Genomic DNA, 26060 nt, shown 5'->3' with positions numbered 1-26060 from the left:
GTGAGAATAACATTATTTTTTATTTTAAATTCTATTTTTTACAGGGATATGGTACCCAGGCCCGGAGGACAGTCTTCTCTCCTCCGGACCATGGGTACCATCCGCAATTGTTCTGCTTTCGCATGGTGTGCACAGCCACATGCGGGAAGTAAGCGGAACAATGCATTCCTATGGGTGCGGGATCGCCGCGATTCCGCAAATTAATGAGCATGCTGCGGTTTTTACCGCAAAGCGATTCCGCCGCGGTAAAAACCGCAGCATTAGCACAGCATTGCGGAATCCCATAGGAATGCATGGGATGCTTATTTTTCGCGTTTTCGCGGCAAAATCGCGCGGTTAAAAACGCCGCGTGTGAACGCAGCCTAAGGCCGGGGTCACACTTGCGAGAAACTTGAAGGCGTCTCGCATCCTAATGCTCGGCACTGCCGCCGGCACTTGGGACCGGAGCGCTCAGCTGCATAGAAAAACATGCAGCCGCACGCACCTCTGCTGTCGTGTATTGAGACACAAGACTCGTACGAGTTTCTCGCAAGTGTGACCCCGGCCTAATTGCTAGACGCCACCGACAAAGAGAAAAAAAACAGGCTAGCACATATAAGGCTATGTTCCCACAATGAGTTTTTGATGTTATAATATTATATATTGCCTAATAAAGGCGGCATTTCCAATAAATACATAAATCATACAAAAGAAGAAGGGAAACCATGTGCCATAAAAACAATAGAATTTTATTATGTGCAATTCAATAGTCCATATGGAACTACAACAGCTTCCAGAAAAAATGTAATTCCCAAAATATGAGAATAATGAGGGACTATATCAAATATCATTAGCATCTAAAGCTAATGATAAAGTACTGTACCTGAGTGACCAAGGCACCCCTGACGTGGTGAGACTTTATCTCAAGGAATTGTGCGACGCCGCGTGTCAGGGGTGCCTTGGTCACTCAGGTACAGTAGCTGCCCAGTAGCAGCAGCCATTAACCCTTTTCTCTCCCCCTCTCTGCCAAATGGTTTTCACACTATGTTTGTGAGCAGCTTTTTTAGGCTTTAATGACTGCACTATGCCTCTTTTCTTAGCCTGTTTCACTTGCTGCTTTTAATTTAAGATCTAATACTCACTTATATTGGCGATTGAGGATTTGATATTATGGCTGCATGCCGTCATTTATGTAGGCATCTTTAACATTGGTTTTGATACATTTCTATTTTTTGTATAATAAATACTCTGAACAATGTGTATATATATTAATGCCACTCCATGAGTATGGCTTTTGTGGGCTTTAGATGCTAATGATATTTGATATAGTCCCTCATTATTCTCATATTTTGGAAATTACATTTTTTCTGGAAGCTGTTGTAGCTCCATATGGACTATTGAATTGCACATAATTTATTGTACCTGTTGTATAGACCGTTGTTCTGTTGCATTGTCTCCTTACATGATTGCATTGTACTTCAATGCTTTTATAAATTTATTTATAATAAAATTCTATTGTTTTTATGGCACATGGTTTTCCTTCTTCTTTTGTATGATTTATGCGTTTTTGATGTTGCAGAATTTCTGCACCTATGAAGCGAATTAGGTTATTTGCATCTTTTAATTGCGATTTTGTGTGCATTTTCTTACATGCTTTTTTTTCACTTTTTTGATGTTGCCTTTTTTTGTCTCTTTTTGGTGTGTCATGACTTTGAAACTTCCTCGTATTTGGCTTTGGAAAAACTTTATTGATGCAGTCATGTGCGAATTACATGCGTTTTTCATGTATTTCCACCACGGAAAATGCACTAAGAACACATGTGTGGGTTTTCTTACCTGCAGATTTTCTAAAAGTCTATAGGAAAATCCACAAAGAAAACTCAACTTATCCGCAAGAGAAATTGACATGCGGCGGATATGAACACGCACCGCAGGTCAGTTTATGCTGAGTTTTAAAAAAAAGCGCAATGGGCAGAAGATTTCTATAAATCCCATCTGCTTTGCTGGAAGTGTAAGACGCTGCGCGTTTTGAGGCAGTGAAAATACTTTGCGTCAAAAACTCATCATCTGCACACAGCCTACAATAGACTTAAAAAAGGCGCAAATAGAATAATAAATTGTGTGCAAACAAAAAAAGGATCAAAACTAACAAATAACAGACACTAGTGATGAATCGTGGCCATGTATTTTTTCTTTTAGCCAGTTTTGATGAATTTTATTTCTATAGTCTGACCTGGTACACTAACACAAACCCAAGCAGACTGACAACTACAACGTACCAACAGCCGAATGGCTTACATATACAAGTGGCAGCCAGCCATGAGTCTATGTGCATGTCATACCACCCTATGATTAGCCTCCCAAGCTTTCAAAAGGTTAATGACCCCATTGCATCATTGTGACACAGTTGGATCTTGACGTTTGTTTGCTGTATCCCAGCAGTGACAGATTTGCAGAGGTCCTCGGATCACTGTAGTTCTGTATTCTCAAACCACCGATGCATGAACAGCAAACATCAGCGCTGATAATAATAGGCGCAGGAAAGGCGATGGGCATAATTACATAATATTGGCACCATTGCTGTGCCCATGTCGAATCATTGCCTCTTACAGATGAATGGGGGAAGGGCAGCTGTAATTATTTGAGATACCCCCAGCCAGTGTCAGTGTGGAGGAGGCAATGCATTTTATGCCCAATTATCTGTGTACCGTTGGTATTCCCTGACTCCATTCCACCAGCATACAGTTTTGTATTTTAAGAATATACTAATGTAATTAATAGTGATGAGCGAGCATGCTCATGTGCTAACAGAATGTCTTCGGCGTGTTTGAATAATATGCTAAGTATCAGCGCCTGCATGTCTCGTGGCTGCTTGTCCCAGGGCTGTTCGACAGCTGCAATACATGCAGGGATTGGCTAACAAACAGCCAATCCCGGCATGTTTTGCAGCTGTCTAACAGCCGTGAGACAAGCAGCCGCGGCGACTCAAACATAGTATTCGAGCACGTCGAAGACACTCTATTAGCACACAAGCATGCTCGGATAACACCTTATCCGAGCACACGCGCTCATCACTAGTAATTAACCCATTAATGCTCAATGATATGTCATGCAGTGTGTCAGGGTGTTTGGAGCGGGTTCAGAAACTGAGGCCAGCGAAGCTACATTGCTGGAATATGAATGTTGCAGTAATAAGTGCTTCCACCAATCACTGCTGTGAACCACTTAAATGCCGCTGATAATCCCTGACAGCAGCATTTAATCGCGACAATCTGGCCCGGATGTCTGCTTGGGCGCCCATTTCCCCAAAACGATCCCGGCAACCATTCAGAAATAAGTTTTTCGCATACAAGTGCTATTTATGTTTTTTTACTGCACTTGCAGGCTGTAATGGGATGTGAGCAACAGTAATAGTATCCATAAATCATAAATCAGAACGTCACAGGAATACTTCAAAATTAACAAAATGTGTATAATAAGAAATATAAATACCACACCTCCGTCCAGCAATTGTGGAATGGGTCATAAGCTTCTACACTGTACATTCTCTGGCTGCCATCAAATCCACCAAGAGCATACACTTTGCCACACAGTGCCGCCATCTTGTGCCTCCATCTGCCCATATTTAAATATTCAATCTGTATCCACTTATTAATAGAGGAGTTATATTTCCACACTTCATGCTGTGTTTCTTTTCCACCTATAAAAAGGAACATTTATAAATTACTGAAAAATAAAAAAAAACCTCAACGGGTTCTTGTGTTTAGAATTGCACAAAAACAGGGAATATGAAATTAAAGAGTTTGTCCTAAGATAGTAAGTTGTAGGGGATAATAGGGTTTATAGGGGATAACTTTCTGATCCCCCAATGGTAAGACACCCAGCAATCCTGAGAACGGCTCTGGGACTCGGACTCTACAGAACCCTAACTTGGAGCAGAGGTACATGCTCAACCTCCAGTCCATTTAGGCTAAGTTTCCACAATAAGAATATGGTGAGTTTTTGATGTTGCAGATTTTAGAATTCATATTAGTTATCTTGAGAATAACCCTTCTGGTGGCTCAGTGGTTAGCACTGCAGCGCTGGGGTGCTGGGTTCAAATCCCACCAAGGACAACATCTGCAAGGAGTTTGTATGTTCTCCCCGTGTTTGTGTGGGTTTCCTCCCACATTCCAAAGACATACTGATAGGGAATTTAGATTGTGAGCCCCATTGGGGACAGTGCTGATAATGTATGTACAGCGCTGTGGAATCAGTGGACCTATATAAATGCGTAAAATAAATAAAATATGTGCAATGTAACGTTTCATTTCAACTATGGCAACACTGTAAGGGGCATTGAACATTTTCTAACTGGTTCCTTCAGCATCTGATCACCGGGGATCCCAGTAGCAAAACAACAAGTAATCACTTTATGGCATATAATAAAAATTGATTGTCCAGAATAGAAAGCATTCAAGGCACTCACAAGCTTTAGAGTGGTTGTTCCATGTAGACTGTTTAACATCCACAGGGTAAGAAAGAAATGTGTGATGACTCTGTGTCCCAGCACAGGGAACCCCACAAATATAGGGGTTTGTGAGTCATGATTCTCCTATCCAGGCTTGGACTGGCCCACAGAAGAAAAGGAGAATCTTCTGGCGAGCCCCTATGTATGAGTGAGCCACCACCCTTGTGAGAACACAGCATCATATCTTAATTAACCAGATGTCTATTTTCAGCAAGCCAAGAAGAATAGACCGTTATCTATATGTTGACTTTTGAATGTATGTGTTTTTTGTATGTGTTTTTTCTTCTGTTGGTCAAGAGTCTGAAATGTTGACTCTTCTTTCATGCAGGGTCATGGAACAATGATGTTTGCTGATATGCTGATTACACATTTTCCAGGCCAGTTAGTTTGTTGACTTTCAAAATAATGGAGGAAACTATGCATCTAGATCACCATTCTTCCCTTATACCAAACATCCTGACACACTCCATAACTTATGGAGCATCAGTGGGTTAATTACTAGTGATGAGCAAGTGTGCTCGGATAAGGTGTTATCTCAGCATACTCGTGTGCTAATAGTGTCTTCAGCCAGTGAGTTCATTGGCCGTGAACTCGCAAGACCTGTCTGACGGCACCGGGAGCAGGAGAATTTTCTCACGCTCACAGTGCCCTCAGACAAGGAATAGCAATTCACAGGGAGATACAGATCACACGGTGCTCAGTGTCTACTGGATGACAGGCTGTATGGATGCATCATGCATCCATGCAGCCTTTCATCTAGATGTAGCAGAGCTGGACCTGTCGTGGGACAAATGGATTATCATCATCTCTGCGGAAAGGTGAGGAATAATGTTGCTTGTTTTTTTTTTACCTATTTTGCAGATGACAAGAGCATCGGGGGAATAGGCAAAGTCGTAAGAATGGGTAAATTAAGAATATTAAAGGAGTCTTTTACCACTGCTGCTGCCTCCTCCACTGGCTGGGTTCCTGTCGCTGCCGTTTCCGGGTCCCCCATCGCTGCCGCTGCCCGTTCTCCCGTTGCTGCTCCTGTGTCCTGGCGCACTGTCCCTGCGCGTCCGTGCCGCGCTTCTCCCCAACTTCCGGTCGCACGCTCTGTGGTGAGTTCCTGATGCCTGCACATGCACCCTGGGGCACTTAGAATGCGGGCATGCAGCATCAGTCTCTTATGGACACTAGGTGTATTGACCCGGAAGTCCCTGTCCAGCCAATCAGGGTGAGGGGTAGGGTATTTTAGGCTGCCCCCTCTTAGTCGAGGCACCTGATTATCGTATAGGTTCTGCCTATTAACCACTTGGCCCCCTTGTGTCTCTGTGTGCTGCCAGCAATTACCATATTCGTCTAACTCTGTCTCTCTTCGTAGTTCCCTCCGCTACCGGCTGTTCGGAGTCCTGTCACAGTGCCTTCCGCCGTCGTCCGTCCTGTGCACTGTCCTGCCTGTCTTCCTGGATCCTCATCCCTAGACCCTTGTCCATCCTGAGCCCTGTCCTGCATGCCTTCCTGGATCCTCATCCCTGGTCCCTGTATCCCTTATTTTCTTCCTTCGGTCCCTCTCTGTCTCTTTACTCGTTTACCTCCTGAGCCGCCCCTCTTGGTATCAGCTACTGTGGTCTCAGAGACCTCTGGGCTTGCCCCTAACTGTCCCTGAACTGGGTCGGTCCTCACCAGGTCAGCTTACCCAGGGGTAGGTCGTTCCACAGTCCAGAGGGTCCACTCCAGGTAGCTAGTCTCCCCGAGGCGTCACAGTGTCTGTGTCTTTCTTACAATGTGACTATGGGGTTATTGTAATGTGAGATGACATTACAAAGGTGACATCAACCCCCACACTATCACCCCACTTGCCACCGCTACAGGGCAAGTGGGAAGAGCGAGGCTAAGTGCCAGAATTGGCGCATCTTAGAGATGCGCCTTTACTGGGGCGGTTCAGAGCTGATGTTTTTAGCCTGGGGGGCCAGTATCCATGGCCCCTTCCTAGGCTATTAATATCAGCCCGCAGCTGTCTGCATAGCCTTTGCTGGTTATTAATTATAGGGGGACCTTACATCATTTTTTTTAAGGGTCCCTCATTTTAATATGCAATAAAGGCTAATTATACAGCTGTGAGCTGATATTAATAGCCTGGGAAGCTTCATAGGTATTACCCCCTTCCAAGGCTATAAACATCTGCCTCCAGCCGTCACCTTTCCCTCTGCTGGTTACAAAAATTGAGTGGGAGCCCATGCCATTTTTTTCCAAATTTTTTTTTATTAATTAAATACATGTACAGTAATTTGCACACACACTGTACTAATTGTATTTGTCACTGACATCTATATATCTACATATTTTATTTGTATTTACTGTATGCAATCCATCTCTTCTATCCTGTCAGCTCCTGCAGTGATTTTACAGAACCCGACACATGATTTACTGGCTTTTCTTCAATCTAGGTATCTATGTAACATAATTTTTGCCAGAGCTGTATATGTATTTAAGAGACCACTGCACAGTTTCATAAAAATTAGCTTTCTCTACATGTCTGAAAGCCATTCCATTCCAGTGTCAGTTGGATTCCAACCTGAGTACACCTCATTCTACTTAATGTGCTTCTGATTAGGTGATCACCTACCTGAACCAAATCTTATTTAATGAAGGAAAGTATAAAAAACCCTGCTGTGTTGTTCACAATCCTGTTGCAATAGGACAAGCTGGATGGCAAAACAAGTGCTAGTAATATCCCAAAAGTAATAGGAATGAAAAAATAACTTTTAACCATGCCAAAGGAGTTGAAAAGAAAAGTCTTGAGTGAGGAAAAGAAGGGCTCAATTCTGGCTTTACTAGCAGAGGGATACAGTGAGTGCCATGTTGCCTCCATCCTCACAATTTCTAAGACTGCAGTCCATTACAGCGAGGTCAAGCAGCAGACATTGGGGACAACAAAGCTACAGACTGGCAGAGGGCGAAAACAACTCTCCACTGACCAGGATGACTGTCATCTTATTCGAATGTCACTCAGCAACTGCAGGATGACATCAAGTGACCTACAAAAGGAATGGCAAATGGCTGCTGGAGTGAAGTGCATGGCAAGAACAGTTTGTAACAGGCTCCTAGATGCAGGGCTAAAGTCATGTAAAGCTAGAAAAAAAGACTTTCATCAATCAGAAGCAAAGGAGAGCCAGGCTGAAGTTTGCCAAAGACCATAAGAATTGGACCATAGAGGACTGGACTAAGGTAATATTCTCTGATGAGTCTAATCTTCAGCTTTACCCAACACCTGGTAGTTTAATGGTTAGACAGAGACCTGGAGAGGCATACAAGCCACAGTGTCTTGCACCCACTGTGAAATTTGGTGGAGGATGGGTGATGATCTGGGGATGCTTCAGCAAGGCTGGAATTGGGCAGGTTAATCTTTGCGAAGCATTTGAATCAAGCCGCATACAAGGTTATTCTGGAAAAACAGTTGATTCCTTCTGCTCAGGCAATGTTCCCCAACTCTTGAGGACTGTTTTTTCCAGCAGGCCAATGCGCCATGCCACACTAGGTCAATCAATGGGTGGATGAAGGACAACAACATCAAATCCCTGTCATGGCCAGCCCAATCTCCAGACCTGAACCCCATTGTAAACCTCTGTAATGTAATCAAGAGGAAGATGTATAGTCACAAGGCATCAAACAAAGAACAGCTTACATTTTTGTACCAGGAGTGGCATAAGGTCACCCAAAAGCAGTGTGAAAGACTGGTGGAAAGCATGCCAAGACGCATGAAAGCTGTGATTAAAAATCATGGTTGTTCCACAAAATATTGATTTCTGAACTCTTCCTGAGTTAAGACATTACTATTGTTATTTCTAAATTGATTATGAACTTGTTTTCTTAGCATTATTTGAGGTCTGCAAGCACTGCATTATTTTGTTCTTCTGACCATTTCTCATTTTCTGAAAATAAATACAAAATTTAGTGCTTGGAAATTCGAAGATATGTTGTCAGTAGTTTATAGAATAGAAGAGTAATTTACATTTTACTCAAAAATATACCTATAAAGGGAAAATTCAGACAAACTGAAAATTTTGCAGTGGTTTCTTAATTTTTGCCAGAGCTGTTATTTATGTCGCTGACATCTATATATATTGTATTAGTCTAGCCTGATGAAGAGACCTGAGTAGTCTCGAAAGCTTGCAATGTATTACCATCTTTTCAGTTAGCCATTAAAAGGTATCAACTACTGAGGACTCTCAATCCTGAATATTTTTCTATCTATATATCTATGTATTCTATGTGTACAGGGTGGGCCATTTATATGGATACACCTAAATAAAATTGGAATGGTTGGTGATAACTTCCTGTTTGTGGCACATTAGTATATGGGAGGGGGGAAACTTTTCAAGATGGTTGGTGACCATGGCAGCCATTTTGAAGTCGGCCATTTTGGATCCAACTTTATTTTTTTCAATGGGAAGAGGGTCATGTGACACATCAGACTTATTGAGAATTTCACAAGAAAAACAATGGTGTGCTTGGTTTTAACGTAACTTTATTCTTTCATGAGTTATTTACAAGTTTATGACCACTTATAAAATGTGTTCAAAGTGCTGCCGATTGTGTTGGATTGTCAATGCAATCCTCATTGTCAATGCAATGTTCCTCAGAAGAAATGCTAGAACAGGCTTCCAATACCCGTTGATTCAGATGCTGCACATCTCATGTCTTAACAGCATAGACAATTGCCTTCAGATGACCCCAAAGATAAAAGTCTAAGGGGGTCAGATTGGGAGACCTTGGTGGCCATTCAACTGGCCCACGATGACCAATCCACTTTCCAGGAGACTGTTCATGTAGGAATACTCGGACCTGACACCCATAATTGATGGTATGGTGTGGTATATGGGGTACAAAGATAGTGGGACCATACTTCATCAATGGAAACCTCAATGCCACTGGATATCTGAAATTTCTACATGATGATGTGTTGCCCTCTTTATGCACTGAAGATGGCACGTTCCCTGAGTTTTCCCAGCAAGATGGTGCACCACCACATCATGTGTGTCAGGTCCGAGCATTCCTACAAGGAGTCTGACCCCCTTAGACTAGCATTTCTTCTGCGGTGTTGCTATCAGTGTGTCAAGAGTGGGAGAAGATGGTTGCATTGACAATCCAACACAATGGGCAGCACTTTGAACACATTTTGTCACAATCCATTTATGGATCTGTGTCAGAGTCTGGACTCTCGTATATAAACCTTTCTTTCCTTTCTGGCCCTTGGGGGTTAATATGGGTTACAGCAGCTGGGGTATATTCTGACCCGGAGGGGTATAATCTGGCCTAGGCCAATTTATACCCCGGGGTATAGTTTGGGCTAGGCCATAATATACCCGGGGTATAGTCTAGCCCAGAGGGGTATAAACTGGCCTAGGTCAATTTATACCCCGGAGTATAGTTTGGCCTAGGCCAGAATATACCCGGGGTATAATCTGGCCTAGGCCACTTTAACCCCGGGTATATTTTGGGTGGGGGGTTAATCTGGCCTGTTACACCGGAACTATCGGGACTGTCACCACTGTTGCTGGGGGAGGTTTCTTCTGGAGGGAAGGACCTTCACGCTGGACAGTAGGGGGCATGGGGAATATAAGGAGGACTGGTGTCATGATCCATTTTTGGATCTGTGTCAGATTCTGGATTCTCTTATATAAACTTTTTTCCTTTCAGGCCATCGGGGGTTAATATGGCTTTTTGCCCCCAGTGGCCGGTGGTGTTACTACAAGTTTAGTGAGTGTGCTGCTGGGTCCCCCCCCCAGTGGCCGCTGATGTTACTACATGTTAGTCAGTCAGCAGGTGTGACCACTCCCTCCTTCCTATAAAGGGTCATCAGGTGTTGCACTCACTGTTGGTGATGTTATTCCTCAACCAAGCTGGAGTCAGGAGCAGGCTGTGTGACAGTGGAGCTCCAGCTATTTCCCTTTCTGGTGCCCAAGTCTGCGGTCCGGTGCATAACGGCAGAGGAAGATAAGTTTTGTTGTTCAGTTGTTTTAACACCGTGGTGTCTGTTGTATCTTTCCTTTGTGTTATTGGTGCAGTACATCTTTATTCCCTGTCTCACCTCCTGGGGAGGGGGTTGGTGTTAGGAACGGCGGAACGCACTAAAAAAATAAATAATAAAGTGCGTTCGCCGCTCGGTGTTAACACTGCTGCTAAATAATGGCGAACACTAAATATGGCGGTATTGTTGCACACGGGTTGGACGTCACCCGGTGTGCGCTGGGCGTACTCTGTTGGCTTCACGCCAAAAGCATAACATAAATACTGAGTCTGTTGGACTCACAGGTCTCAGAGAAGTGCACGCACAGTAAGTGGTCACAGGAGCTGAACCCTAGGCAGAGGGTCAGAGTCCGTCTAGACCTACCGTGCGTGCGGCGTCGCAACTGTGGATGCCGAGAGGAGCTGCAGACTGCAGCGTGGTGACAGACACTGCCGCTAATCGACAATGCCCGGTAGCAGGCGCACTGTCGGACGCTAGCACTGTGGAGGATGCTGTTGTGGCTTGTAGCTTGTCACTGGCTGGCGCAGACTCTAAAGCTAAGTCCCTATACACACTTGTAATATCAGAGGAAGGGGATCTTAATGAGTCATTCGCAGGTTCATGCATCCATCATCATTCACACAGTAGCTACTAGAGACTATACTAGCGCATGGCCGAACGGTCATGCGGACCTTTTATAGCCGTGCGCTTCCAGGACCTTCCAGATCTCTGAGATGAACCAATGAGATCAGGAGAAGGACCTGAGCATGTGACTCCCGATCTCCAATGGGAGATTGTCTCGTGAGCATGCCCAGAGGCACGACAAGAGCCTCTGGAGCTTTTTTCTGCAAAGCAACCTGCATTGCTATTGCTGACCCAAAGGTGGCAGCAACAGCCAGACCCACAGAGCAGGTCTGGGCAGAGCGTCTGGGACGCTGACACTGCTGAGCAATCTCCTCTGTGGTCGATAGATAATGAGAGACCGCAGAATGTGAGGCTCTGGATTCCTGCTGAGCCGCTGCAGGAATCCAACGCTTAACAGTTGGGTGTTTAGCTCAGGGCTAAACAGGAGATAGGGACAGGTCGGGGACTTGGGCCTCACTACCATCAAGTGTACCCCCAAGTAAAGGAGAGTCAGGGCACCCCCTTTAGCCTCATGGGAAGTTCAGGGGCCCAGGTTCCATGTTTCCTATTTTCCCCTTACTGCCCCGTGACATTATCACCATCCGTCCCATTTTTTTTTTCTGATGAGCCATGGCCCAAATGCAGACCTTTGTCCAATTGCTGCAGACCCTCACTGAGGAGTGTGGGGTGCTGCAGGGTGTGGTGGAGCAGCAGCTGCAGCAGTTGGAGGGGTACGGGGCCTCAGCTCAGATGCAGGCTCAACCAGAGCCCAAGTTATCTCTCCCTGACCGGTTTTCCTGATGGAGAGAGAATTTTTTGTTTTTTCAGGAGGCCTGCAAGCTACACTTCAGGCTCCACCCTCGTTCATCAGGAAGTGAGGAACAGCGGGTGGGATTCATTATTGCCCTCCTTGAGGGTGATCCCAAATCCTGGGCCTTCTCCCTGCTGGCCAATTCACCATCTCTACAGTTGGTGGACGAGTTTTTTGTGGCTTTGGCAAATATGCCCCCTGGAGTCCTTGCTAGGGAGGAGGACACACTGGTGCAGGCGGATGAGCCCAGGCAGGTGGGAGGAGTTGGTTCGTCATGGTGTGGGGGCATGTTTTAGCTGTTGGCAGACTGGCCATTTTTTTAGGGTCTGCCCAGCGCGCGCCAAATGTTCTGTACCATCTAAGAAGCAGCATCCCCCTGGTCGTGTGGAGGGAGGTGACCAGGGAGTGTATATTTCCTCCATTTTGCCCTCTCAGTGTACTATGTCAGCAGAAGTGGTGGTTAGCGGGGTACCTGAGGGAATACCGGTGTTTGTGGACAGTGGAGCAGGAGTCAATCTGGTCGATGCTCACTTTGTCCGGACCCATGGCCTGAGGTGTAGGACGCTAGCCAAACCCCTAAGCGTCCAGGCCATTGTCTCTGTCCTACTTAGCCAGGGGAGGTTAATCCAAGTCGTGGATAACATACATCTGCGTATAGGGACTCATCATGAGGAGTCCCTGTCATGCTACGTCTTGGAGGGAATGCTAGTACCTATCATTTTAGGCCTCCCGTGGTTGGAAAAACACAACCCGGTAATATATTGGCAGTCTAGGGAAGTAGTCAGCTGGGGTCAGTCGTGTGAGGGCTGCTGCCTGGGGGCTACTGTCTCTGCCGTCATTCTACAACCATCCCCTTCTACTCCAGTGCGGGCAGCAGAGGTGCTGCCAGGGAGTAGGGGCAAGTTTCTACCCTCACCACATGCTAACCTTGGGTGTCTTAGTCCTCTTGGGACGAGGGGTCAGGGGAGGGTGGTGACTCCTTCTGAGCATTGTGGGGGTGTGTGTGACAACATAGGGGGACGCCTCTGTTATCGGTTCTGTGAAGAGTTCACCATCTTGTGACAAACGTGTGCGTGGCAATAAACGTTCAGGTCCGGACCTGTGTGTGAATGAGTATGTATGGGTGTCCACCAAAAACATCTGGTGGAAGTGTGCTGCAGAGGTCTGGAGTTCTCAGGTGATCGGGACGTTTCGAGTATCGGCCATTCCCGGCCAGGGGACTTACCAGCTGGAGGTGCCCCCAGTAATGCCCATACACAACTCATTCCCCAGGTCGGCGCTCTGGAGATTCGTGGCGCCTCCGGAGCATATGTTGCCACCTCCATCAGCCACGTTTGCCATGAACCAGAGAGTCAGGTGGGCGCTGAGGTGAACTCTGGTGGTCCTAGGCGTCCTCACCGTAGGTTTTTTTTGGTGAGGTGCAGTGTTGAGGGTCCAGAGGCCCCTCATTGAAGTAGGGGTACTGTCATGATCCATTTATGGATCTGTGTCAGTCTGGACTCTCGTATATAAACCTTTTTCCTTTCTGGCCCTCGGGGGTTAATATGGGTTTTTGCCCCCGGTGGCCGCTGGTGTTACTACAAGTTTAGTGAGTCTGCTGCTGGGTTCCCCCCGGTGGCTGCTGGTGTTACTACATGTTAGTCTGTCAGCAGGTGTGACCACTCCCTCTTTCCTATAAAGGGTCATCATGTGCTGCACTCACTGTTGGTGATATTATTCCTCAACCAAGCTGGACTCAGGAGCAGGCTGTGTGACAGTGGAGCTCCAGCTATTTCCCTTTCTGGTGCCCAAGTCTGCATTCCGGTGCATGACGGCAGAGGAAGATAAGTTTTGTTGTTCAGTTACTTTAACCCCGTGGTGTCTGTTGTATCTTTCCTTTGTGTTATTGGTGCAGTACATCTTTATTCCCTGTCTCACCTCCTGGGGAGGGGGTTGGGTGTTTAGCATAGAGCTAAACAGGAGATAGGGACAGATTGGGGACTTGGGCCTCACTACCATCAAGTGTACCCCCAAGTTAAGGAGAGTCAGGGCACCCTCTTTAGCCTGAGGGGCAGTTCAGGGGCCCAGGTTCCACGTCTCCTGTTTTCCCCTTACTGCCCCGTGACACATTTTATAAGTGGTCATAAACTTGTAAATAACTCATGAAAGAATAAAGTTACATTACAACCAAGCACACCATTGCTTTTCTTGTGAAATTCTCAATAAGTCTGATGTGTCACATGACCTTTTTCCCATTGAAAAAAATAAAGTTGGATCCAAAATGGCTGACTTCAAAATGGCCGCCATGGTAACCACCCATCTTGAAAAGATTCCCCCCTCCCATATACTAATGTGCCACAAACAGGAAGTTGATATCACCAACCATTCACATATTATTTAGGTGTATCCGTATAAATGGCCCACCCTGTATATATCTATTCTTTTCTAATCTGTCATTCTGCGATTTTCCTGTACGCGGCACATGAATTGCCGGCTTTTCTTCTATCTATCTATTAATATACACTACCGTTAAAAAGTTTGGGGTCACCCAGACAATTTTGTATTTTCCATGAAAACACATACAGTGGGGCAAAAAAGTATTTAGTCAGTCAGCAATAGTGCAAGTTCCACCACTTAAAAAGATGAGAGGCGTCTGTAATTTACATCATAGGTAGACCTCAACTATGGGAGACAAACTGAGAAAAAAAAATCCAGAAAATCACATTGTCTGTTTTTTTTTTCATTTTATTTGCATATTATGGTGGAAAATAAGTATTTGGTCAGAAACAAGCAATCAAGATTTCTGGCTCTCACAGACCTGTAACTTCTTCTTTAAGAGTCTCCTCTTTCCTCCACTCATTACCTGTAGTAATGGCACCTGTTTAAACTTGTTATCAGTATAAAAAGACACCTGTGCACACCCTCAAACAGTCTAACTCCAAACTCCACTATGGTGAAGACCAAAGAGCTGTCAAAGGACACCAGAAACAAAATTGTAGCCCTGCACCAGGCTGGGAAGACTGAATCTGCAATAGCCAACCAGCTTGGAGTGAAGAAATCAACTGTGGGAGCAATAATTAGAAAATGGAAGACATACAAGACCACTGATAATCTCCCTCGATCTGGTGCTCCACGCAAAATCCCACCCCGTGGGGTCAGAATGATCACAAGAACGGTGAGCAAAAATCCCAGAACCACGCGGGGGGACCTAGTGAATGAACTGCAGAGAGCTGGGACCAATGTAACAAGGCCTACCATAAGTAACACACTACGCCACCATGGACTCAGATCCTGCAGTGCCAGACGTGTCCCACTGCTTAAGCCTGTACATGTCCGGGCCCGTCTGAAGTTTGCTAGAGAGCATTTGGATGATCCAGAGGAGTTTTGGGAGAATGTCCTATGGTCTGATGAAACCAAACTGGAACTGTTTGGTAGAAACACAACTTGTCGTGTTTGGAGGAAAAAGAATACTGAGTTGCATCCATCAAACACCATACCTACTGTAAAGCATGGTGGTGGAAACATCATGCTTTGGGGCTGTTTCTCTGCAAAGGGGCCAGGACGACTGATCCGGGTACATGAAAGAATGAATGGGGCCATGTATCGTGAGATTTTGAGTGCAAACCTCCTTCCATCAGCAAGGGCATTGATGATGAAACGTGGCTGGGTCTTTCAACATGACAATGATCCAAAGCACACCGCCAGGGCAACAAAGGAGTGGCTTCGTAAGAAGCATTTCAAGGTCCTGGAGTGGCATAGCCAGTCTCCAGATCTCAACCCTAGAGAAAACCTTTGGAGGGAGTTGAAAGTCCGTGTTGCCAAGCGAAAAGCCAAAAACATCACTGCTCTAGAGGAGATCTGCATGGAGGAATGGGCCAACATACCAACAAGAGTGTGTGGCAACCTTGTGAAGACTTACAGAAAACGTTTGACCTCTGTCATTGCCAACAAAGGATATATCACAAAGTATTGAGATGAAATTTTGTTTCTGACCAAATACTTATTTTCCACCATAATATGCAAATAAAATGAAATAAAAACAGACAATGTGATTTTCTGGATTTTTTTTTCTCAGTTTGTCTCCCATAGTTGAGGTCTACCTATGATGTAAATTACAGACGCCTCTCATCTTTTTAAGTGGTGGAACTTGCACTATTGCTGACTGACTAAATACTTTTTTGCCCCAATGTACTTTTATTAATCAAATGAGTTGCCAAATTAATTTAAAATCTAGTCCAGACATTGACAAGGTTCAAAAAAAAGATTTTTATTTGAAATAATTTCTCCTTCAAACTTTGCTTTCATCAAAGAATGCTCCCTTTGCAGCAATTCCAGCATTGCAGACCTGTGGCATTCTAGCAGTTAATTTGCTGAGGTAATGTGGAGAAATTTCACCCCATGCTTCCAGAAGCCCCTCCCACAAGTTGGTTTGGCTTGATGGGCACTTTTTTGCGTACCATACGGTCAAGCTGCTCCCACAACAGCTCAATAGGGTTGAGATCTGGTGACTGCGCTGGCCACTCCATTACAGATAGAATACCAGCTGCCCGCTTCTTCCCTAAATAGTTCTTGCATAATTTGGAGGTGTGCGTTGGGTCATTGTCCTGTTGTAGGATGAAATTGGCTCCAATCAAGCGCTGTCCACAGGGTATGGCATGGCGTTGCAAAATGGAGTAATAGCCTTCCTTATTCAAAATCCCTTTTGGGGGCGTGGCCTAACTGCAGAGGAGAAAGGGCTTGTTGGCTTGGAGCTCCTCCACATTACCTGCTAAATTTAGGACTTTGAGAGATACTACAGCTGCGGTTTGGCTCTCAGAGCTGAGATAAACCTCTCTGGCACATCTGAGAGTCGTAAATGAGGAGGGAGGCTTGGCCTTAGTCACCCCTGAAGTGCTTCATAAACAAGTAGTGGAGCGTGGCTTGAAGTGACAGGCGCCATCTTGTGAGACTGAGGGGAAGGTGGATTGCAAGCTGCAACGACTGTTGCGAAGGTAACGCTGTTGTGGAGGAGTCACTAGATAAAATCCCGTCAGAGGATTGGTGGCTACTCCGGCGCTCCTGTAGCCCAGCGTCACTTATCCGGCTTACCGTGTGCGGTCCTGCGGCGCCTGTCTGGTGCTGGGCGGCCGGGAGTGTGCGTCCCATCTGGAGCGGCTTCGCGTCCTGCTGGGCGGGCTTCCTGGTGCCGCGGCGGTTGCCCGCAGAGGTCCTCTCATCTGGGACGCGGCGAGTGTTGCTGGGCTCGGTGCCGTTTGCAGAGGCGATCTCAGGGACGTTTCTCTGTCCTCCGGAGGGACGAGGAACGGTGCTTTATGGCCCCTCGGTGCTGGGCGGCGTGTGTGGCTTCAGTGCGCCTGTGGAGGGATCCCAGATCCTCAGCAGCCATCTTAGCTGAGCTCCGGTGGAGGTGGCTGCTGGCTCTTTTCCCCTCCTGCATATTGTGCCTTGCGTTACTACCTGCTGCCCCATACCCATTTGTCAGTAATATTGAAGCAAAGGAGCTTGTGTGGATAACCCTGGGCATCAACTACTTGCAATAAACAAGATTTATATTTGGCGGATAATTGAGCCTTTCCACAGATATCACCATACTCCTGTATATTTGTGCCATAAACAACACGCTAGCTATATACTTATGGTGAAATTTTTCATCCTTTTATTATTACCTGACATTTTCTATATTCTACTAGCACAGTCGCAGTCTCTATATCATTTTGTGCTCCTCTAGTGACCTCCAATGGCCATGTTTGGTACTGCGTTCAAATTCAAGACATAATGCCCTTTTAAACAATTTGTGAGCACAGCCTTCACGTTATCAGAACTCTTATAATGGTTAAATCACAGAAAGAACATGAAAAACTAGCTAATAAAGCAGCAGCAGACGAACAGAAAAAAACACACATGGAGATTTAGACAAATATCTAAACAAAAAAGCCGAAACCTCCCAAACTTCTGCAAGAAGGTCACTCAAAAAATCAACTTCTTTCGAGAATTTGGATGATTCTGAATCTAGTGGTGACGACTTCAACAGCGACTCTATGCTGGAAGATGCCGCTCCCATTTCTAGAGCGTTCATGAAAAAACTGTTAGCTCAAAACATGAAACCCATCCTGGAGGAGTTATCCGGCATGCGGTCAGATCTCCAACACCTGGGTCAAAGGGTTGAGGACTTAGAGTCAGCAAACTCAGAGCAAGTAGACGCTCTTAACTGTCTTAACGAGCAAGTCCTCAAACAACAACAACAACAACTCAATGTAGCTCTATTAGCAGCAGAAGATCAGGAAAATAGGAGCAGATGAAAGAATATCCGTATAAGAGGCATTCCTGAATCTTTTGCACATGACACCTTGGAAAAACTATCCAGAGAAATCTTCGCCAGCATTCTCGGTCAGGACAGAGCCGCCTCTATCACTATTAAACGAGTACATCGTGCTCTGAGAGCTAAGCCAAAGCAAGACGAACCACCAAGAGATGTTATTTGTGGCCTCCTTAGCTATGTGGACACTGCAGACATCCTAGCAAACGCTAGAGAACAGGACAAAATCATGTATGAGAACTCTCAACTGCAACTCTTTCAGGACCTTGCTCCTTCGACCCTAGCTAAGAGACGGATTCTTAAACCACTCCTTTCAGATTTAAGAGCCAAAAATCTTAACTACAAATGGCTATACCTCTTTGGCCTTGCAATAAACACAGGGGGCAGGCAGATTTTGATTCATGCCCCGGAAGACCTACTCAAGGCTTGGGACTCTTTGGGCATTTCACCAATGGACTTACCTTCATGGATGCCGATAGACACCAACTGGAATCTTCCTCCCCTCACTAGACTGCAAGAGTGGTCCGTGAAAAAGAAACATATTTCTCCTAAAACCAAGAAGCAGGATCCCAAGAAACATCCGCCTTGATCTGCAGAAACCTCTGAGTCTTTGAAAATTTCGTCTATTCTCCTGTCTTGATATTACTTTTTCGATGTCTTGGAATATCTTATTAATGCTCTTCCATTTGACCTAGCTTTTCCTTTATTTTATGTTGTCTGAGTTATACACTTTTCTCCCTCAATCTCTAATCTAGCTCACAACTTGGACTACCTCGCCTTTGTTTGGGTTCTTGTACCCTCCCCTGTGGTAGGCGAGTTATTGTTTGTAAAAAGTTTATTGTTTATGATGTTCTTATTTTTCAGGTTTTCAGATGAGACAGGATTCTCTATGAGTTTCATTAACCATGAGTAGTCAGGTGAACCAGGGCTCTGTCACGGTGGCGTCGTTTAATGTCAAAGGACTGAACTCCCCTTCTAAACGCAACCAAGTCCTTAACCTTTTAAAAAAACAGAATGCACAAATTCTTTTCTTACAAGAAACCCACTTCAAATTAGGTAGAGTCCCTAAACACATCTTTCTTTTCTTATCCTATATGCTTTAACAGCTGTAATTCCTCCTCCTCCAAAGGGGTTAGTGTGGCAATAAAAAAAAGGTACCCCATTCGCCCTAAAGGACAGTTTAAGCGACCACGAAGGATGGTATATTTTTGTTAAGGGAATGCTAGCTAATACTATGGTCACCTTTGCTAATCTTTACGCCCCCAACGCTCAGCAAGTGCAATGGATTATAAAAACATTAGACACAATGCAACTATTTAAGGAAGGGCTACTTATTGTGGGTGGGGACTTCAACCTTACTCTTCAACCTGAAATAGTCGCCACAAGTCGTTCTTCTACTATTTCTCAAGCCTTAAGACGTAAACTTTTATATAAATTAGGAACACTTCAACTTATCGATCCCTGGCATCTTCTACATCCCACCACGAAAGATTTTACTTTTTTCTCACCTCCCCACTCCTCATACCACCGAATCGACCTTCTCTTAGTCCAAGCACAAGCCCTGCAATTAATCAAATCTACTAAAATAGGTGTCATTACTATTTCAGATCATGCCCCAATCTTTCTTGAGCTCTCTGTTGACACGTTACCCCGTCCTGCCATGTCATGGTGATTAAACGAATCCCTTTTAGACAAACCAAATATTATCGAGAAATTAAAAACTACTTTAGCACTTTTTTTTTACTGAAAATATTACTGATAATCAACTTACCCCCAATAATTGGGAGACTCATAAAGCCGTCATTAGGGGGGAGCTTATATCAATTGCTTCCTATCATAAAAGACAAAGGGATAAGGAGCTCATGTCACTATTACAACTAATTAGCACTTTAGAACGCATCCATAAAAAAACAAGCTCTCGGACTTCTCTTCAGGACCTCACCTCTCTTCGCAGCAAACTTAAAGATTTATTAAATTTGAACTCTGCAAAATTATTTATGCATTGTAGACACAGATTCTATTTGCATGGGAACAAATGCAGTAAGCTTACGCCCCATCTGCTCAAAAAAACAAAAAGAAAAAACGTTCATAAAGCATGTCTTTACTAAAGCTAACAAGAAAGTGTTTAGGTCCAACGAGATTGCAGAGACTTTTCGACAATACTACGAATCACTCTATAATTTAGATACTCCTGAACCGATGACAGACTGCTCTACTGCAGCAGACAGGATGCAGAAATTTTTATCCCCCCTTTCCCTTCCCAAGGTCCCATTAGAAAAAAGTATAACTCTTCTCTCAAAAATTACCTTCCAAGAAATTCAGGATACCTTACACACTATACCAAACAATAAAAGGCCAGGCTCAGACGGTTTTCCTGTGATTTATTATAAAAAATTTGCAGACATTCTCCTGCCTCACCTAGTTAACTTGTTTAATGCATTTCTGGAGGGGAGGCCACCATCTAGACGGTCACTGGAGGCATACATTACTATTATACCCAAAGAGGGTAGAGACGGCAGCCTCTGTAGCAATTATCGGCCTATTTCTTTACTTAATACCGATTTGAAGTTATGGTCGAAGATTCTAGCCTCTAGAATTAATAGTGTCCTAGAATCATTAATCCACCCTGACCAAGAGGGTTTCGTAAAGGGAAGGGAAGGAAAAGACAATGCTACAAAAACTTTACTTGCTATCTCTCATGCTAAACGCTCTGGCATTCCATTAACCATTCTGTCGACAGAAGGCCTTCAATAGAATTGGCTGGCATTATTTGATTTGCACTTTGCAAAAATTTGATTTTCCTCCTCCTTTTATAGAAGCCATTATGTCTCTTTATACGACCCCAACTGCTAAGGTCAGGGTAAATGGATTATTTTCAAACTCTTTTAAGATTACCAACGGCACTAGACAGGGGTGCCCTCTCTCCCCCTCCCTTTTTGTCCTAGTGATGGAAACATTGATACAGAAAATCAGGCAAGACCCTGATATCAGGGGATTAGTGGTGGGCCAGATTGAATTCAAGATAGCGACTTTTGCAGATGACCTCTTACTTTTGATTACTAACCCCAAAACAGCTTTTTCACACCTCTCAGATTTGTTTATGGAATTTGGAATTCTTTCTAACTTCAAAATTAATATGAGTAAGTCTGAAATTTTGAATATCTCGGCACCAGAAAAAGAGGTCTTGAAGTTAAAACAAACCACCCCTTTTCATTGGCCTCCTGAAAAATTAAAATTTCTGGGGATTTATTTAACCGCTGACCCCTCTACACTATATAAATTTAATTTTCTCCCTATGCTATCCAACTTACAAATTTTACTCAATTCTTACGAATTAACTTTTCTTTCTTGGATAGGGAGAATCAATGTTGTCAAATCCTATATTTTTCCAAAAAAATGTTATGTTATGAATATGGTCCCTATTCCTCTTCCCAATTCCTTTTTCATTATAGTGAACAAATTAGTTTCAAAATTCATATGGAAAAACAAAAGAGCCAGACTGCCTCCCAAAATTGTATTTTTACCAAAAAATAAAGGGGGACTCAGTCTCCCTGACTTCAAGAAATACTATCAGGCCATCCACCTTTCCCGTTGGCTACGCATGGTCAAGACCAACCCTGATCAGAAAGCCCTAAATTTGGAAGTAAGTCTGTTGGGCAATATGGCTGAGGTTTTTCTCTGGTCTTCCTGTACCCCAGCTACTCACTCGATCGATGCCATAACTTATAATAGATTATCTATTAGACGTTCTTTAGTTCCTAATATATTACCTCATTGCTATTTTTTAGACCATATTCCAATAAGAGTCATTCCTTGGCTGACTGACCCGAATTATGTTGACGTTTATGGTCTATGGGATTCTTTACCGAATCTACCAATCTCGCACCTTCTATCTAACCAGGTCCCCTGTACAGAGGACTGGCCAAAAGCCGCCAGAAAACAACCTCGAGACCTTTTACAAAAACTTCATATATGTTTTAATATTACTAAATTTAGATCGAGATACAAACATGGTTCTGACTGGCTATGGCTAGAATTCATGGTAGGTCTCCAGTCTATTCCCCCTAAACTCGTCCCTAAATTCCCGAAGTGGCAGAGCCTGACCTCAAAACTGCCCCAAATTACTACATATATTTTTAATCTTGTCAGATCTAATTACCCATCTTTTGACTCATTTGACTACTTTAACTGATGCACTCCTTACTCCGATTTGTCTTGTCTTTGTAGATCTCCAGAAGGACTACATACGTTCTTTTGGAGCCGTTACTACAAGTTAATACTACCTGAACCTAGTTCTTTCTATTGTTTAGTTCCTTTTATAATTTACATGTTTTATGGTCTCTGCCAATACGTTTTCATGGGAATTTCATTGATTCTCTATCCAATTATTATTTTTTGTCTTATGTAGCATGTGCCGATTAATGGGCTAAGCCATATCTTTCTTGTGTTGTACTGTATGTAAAAATTTTCTTAAATAAAGAATTACAAAAAAAATCCCTTTTACCTTGTACAAATCTCCCACTTTACCAGCACCAAAGCAACCCCAGACCATCACATTACCTCCACCATGCTTGACAGATGGCGTCAGGCACTCTTCCAGCATCTTTTCAGTTGTTCAGCATCTCACAAATGTTCTTCTGTGTGATCCAAACACCTCAAACTTGGATTTGTCTGTCCATAACACTTTTTTCCAGTCTTCATCTGTCCAATGTCTGTGTTCTTTTGCCCATATTAATCTTTTCCTTTTATTAGTCAGTCTGGGATATGGCTTTTTCTTTGCCACTCTGCCCTGAAGGCCAGCATCCCGGAGTCGCTTCTTCACTGTAGACGTAGACACTGGCGTTTTGCGTGTACTATTTAATGAAGCTGCCAGTTGAGGAACTGTGAGGCATCGATTTCTCAAACTACAGACTCTAATGTACTTGTCTTGTTGCTCAGTTGTGCAGCGGGGCCTCCCACTTCTCTTTCTACTCTGGTTAGAGCCCGTTTGTGCTCTCCTCTGAAGGGAGTAGTACACACCGTTGTAGGAAATCTTCAGTTTCTTGGCAATGTCTCGCATGGAATAGCCTTCATTTATAAGAACTAGAATAGACTGTCGAGTTTCACATGAAAGTTCTTTTTTTCTGGCCATTTTGAGAGTTTAACCTCTTTCTGCCATGTGACGTACTATCCCGTCCATGTGCCCTGGGACTTAATTCCCAGGGACGGGATAGTACGTCACAGCGATCAGCGGTGCCCACATGGTGAACGCCGCTGATCGCGGCCAGGTGTCAGCTGATTATCACAGCTGACACCCGGCACAATGTGTCAGGGGCGGTCACGGACCGCCCCCGACACGTTAACCCCTTGCACACCGCGATCAAACACAATCGCGGTGTACCGGGGGTTAAAGGGAAGCATCGGCAGGCATGGGGCTCCCTCCGTGCTTCCCTGAGCCCCCCACAGAAGCGCAATGTGCAGCGCTGCTGCGTGGGCTGCATCCCTGCAGGTCCCCGAATCCAAGATGGCGACGGGGACCTTCGGGGGCCTGCAGGGAGCTGGCTTCCTCAGTGCCTGCATGAGACGTACTATCCCGTCCATGTGCTCTGGGACTTAATTCCCAGGGACGGGAGAGTACGTCATAGCGATCAGCGGCGCCCACGTGGTGAGCGCCGCTGATCGCGGCCGGGTGTCAGCTGATTATCACAGCTGACACCCTGCACAATGTGTCAGAGGCGGTCACGGACCGCCCCAACACGTTAACCCCTTGTACACTGTGATCAAACACGATCGCGGTGTACCGGGGGTTAAAGGGAAGCATCGGCAGGTATGGGGCTCCCTCTGTGCTTCCCTGAGCCCCCCACAGCAGCGCAATATGAAGCGCTGCTGCGGGGGGCTCTTTCCCTACAGGCCCCTGGATTCAAGATGGCGACGGGGACCTTCGGGGGCCTGTAGGGAGCTGACGTCCTCACTGCCTGCAAAGCGCAGGCATGAGGAAGTCTGCAGCAGTGCCTGTGACAGATCACTGATCTGCCACAGTGATCTGTGATGTGACAGATCAGCAATCTGTCACAGGACAGTGATGTCCCACCTGGGACAATATAATAAAGTTAAAAAAAGTGTAACAATAATTTTAAAAAAAATCGCTAAATAAATTAGTAGAAAAAAAAAAAAATATTCCCCAATATATTCATTTTTTGAAAATAAAAAAAAACAATAAAAGTACATATATTTGGTATCACCGCGTCCATAACAGCCCGCCCTATAAAACTGTCCCATTAGTTAACCCCTTTAGCAAACCCCTTAAAAAATAAAAATAAAAAACGAAGCAGAAAATAATGATTTATTATCATACCGCCGAACAAAAAGTGCAATAACGTGCGACCAAAAAGACACATATAAATATCCATGGTACCGCTGAAAACGTCAGCTTGTCCCGCAAAAAACGAGCTGCCATATAGCATCATCCACAAAAAATAAAAAAGTTATAGCTCGCAGAATAAAGTGATGCAAAAATAATTATTTTTTATATAAAATAGTTTTCATTGCATAAAACTGACAAAACATAAAAAAACAACCTAAATGAGGTATCGCTGTAACCGTACTGACCCGAAGAATAAGACCACTTTATCAATTTTACCGCACGTGGAACAGTGTAAACGCACCCCCCAAAAGAAATTCATGAAACGCTGGTTTTTGTTCATTCTGCGTCCCAAATATCGGAATGAACAGCGATCAAAAAATGTCACATGCCCAAAAACGGTACCAATAAAACCGTCAACTCGTCCCGCGAAGAATAAGACCTCACATGACTCGGTGAGTCAAAATACGGAAAAATTATAGCTCTCAATATGTGGTGATGCAAAAACTATCTTTACAATAAAAAGCGTCTTTTAGCATGTGACAGCTGCCAAACATAAAAACCGCCATAAATAGTAAATCAAACCCCCCCGTTATCACCCCCATAGTTAGGGAAAAATAATAAAACTAAAAGAAAATGTATTTATTTCCATTTTCCCATTAGGGTTAGGGCTAGGGTTAGGGCTAGGGTTAGGGCTAGGGTTAGGGCTAGGGCTGAGATTAGGGTTAGGGGTGTGTTGGGGTTAGGGTTGGAGTTAGAATTGGGGGTTTCCACTGTTTGGGCACATCAGGTGCTCTCCAAATGCAACATGGCCTCTGATCTCAATTCCAGCCAATTCTGCGTTGAAAAAGTCAAATGGTGCTCCTTCCCTTCCAAGCTCTGCCATGCGCCCAAACAGTGTTTTACCCCTACATATGGGGTATCAGCCTACTCAGAAAAAATTGCAAAACAACTTTTGGGGTCCAATTTCTCCTGTTACCCTTGCAAAAATAAAAAATTGGGGCAAAAATATCATTTTGTGGAAAAAAATGATTTTTTTATTTTCACGCCCAGGCGTTATAAACTTCTGTGAAGCACTTGGGGGTTCAAAGTGCTCATCACTCATCTAGATAAGTTCCGTGGGGGGTCTAGTTTCTAAAATGGGGTCACTTGTGGGGAGTTTCAATAGTTTAGGTACATCAGGGGCTCTCCAAACGCACATGACTCCCGCAGACCATTCCATCAAAGTCTGCATTCCAAAACGTCACTACTTCCCTTCTGAGCCCCGACGTGTGCCCATACAGTAGTTTTCTCCAACATATGAGGTATCAGCGTACTCAGGACAAATTGTACAACAACTTTTGGGATCGAATTTCTCCTGTTACTCTTGGGAAAATAAAAAAATTGGAGACTAATTGATCATGTTTATGGAAAAAATACGATTTTTTTATTTTCATGCCCGGTGTGAGGTACTCCTGGGGTGGACCCGCTAGACCGTGGCAACGAACCTCCCGGGGGGCGAGCTGACCAGGT

At 44.5% G+C, this 26060-nt stretch overlaps 1 protein-coding gene across 5 annotated transcripts in view; it reads right to left on the bottom strand.

Moving 5' to 3' along the window:
• KLHL6 (kelch like family member 6) overlaps positions 1 to 26060 on the bottom strand; it is a 166488-nt gene that overhangs the window by 12689 nt on the left and 127739 nt on the right. For all 5 annotated transcript variants that reach the window (XM_073581265.1, XM_073581266.1, XM_073581268.1 and 2 more), the window contains one exon: positions 3477 to 3679. In XM_073581265.1, coding sequence (XP_073437366.1) covers positions 3477 to 3679 — 203 coding nt within the window. The remainder of the gene's footprint in view (positions 1 to 3476; positions 3680 to 26060) is intronic.

Source organism: Dendrobates tinctorius, unplaced genomic scaffold, assembly GCF_039654945.1.
Source record: "Dendrobates tinctorius isolate UK_male_01 unplaced genomic scaffold, ASM3965494v1 ptg000069l, whole genome shotgun sequence".
Lineage (NCBI taxonomy): Eukaryota > Metazoa > Chordata > Amphibia > Anura > Dendrobatidae > Dendrobates > Dendrobates tinctorius.
This window is presented reverse-complemented; position numbering and strand designations above follow the sequence as displayed.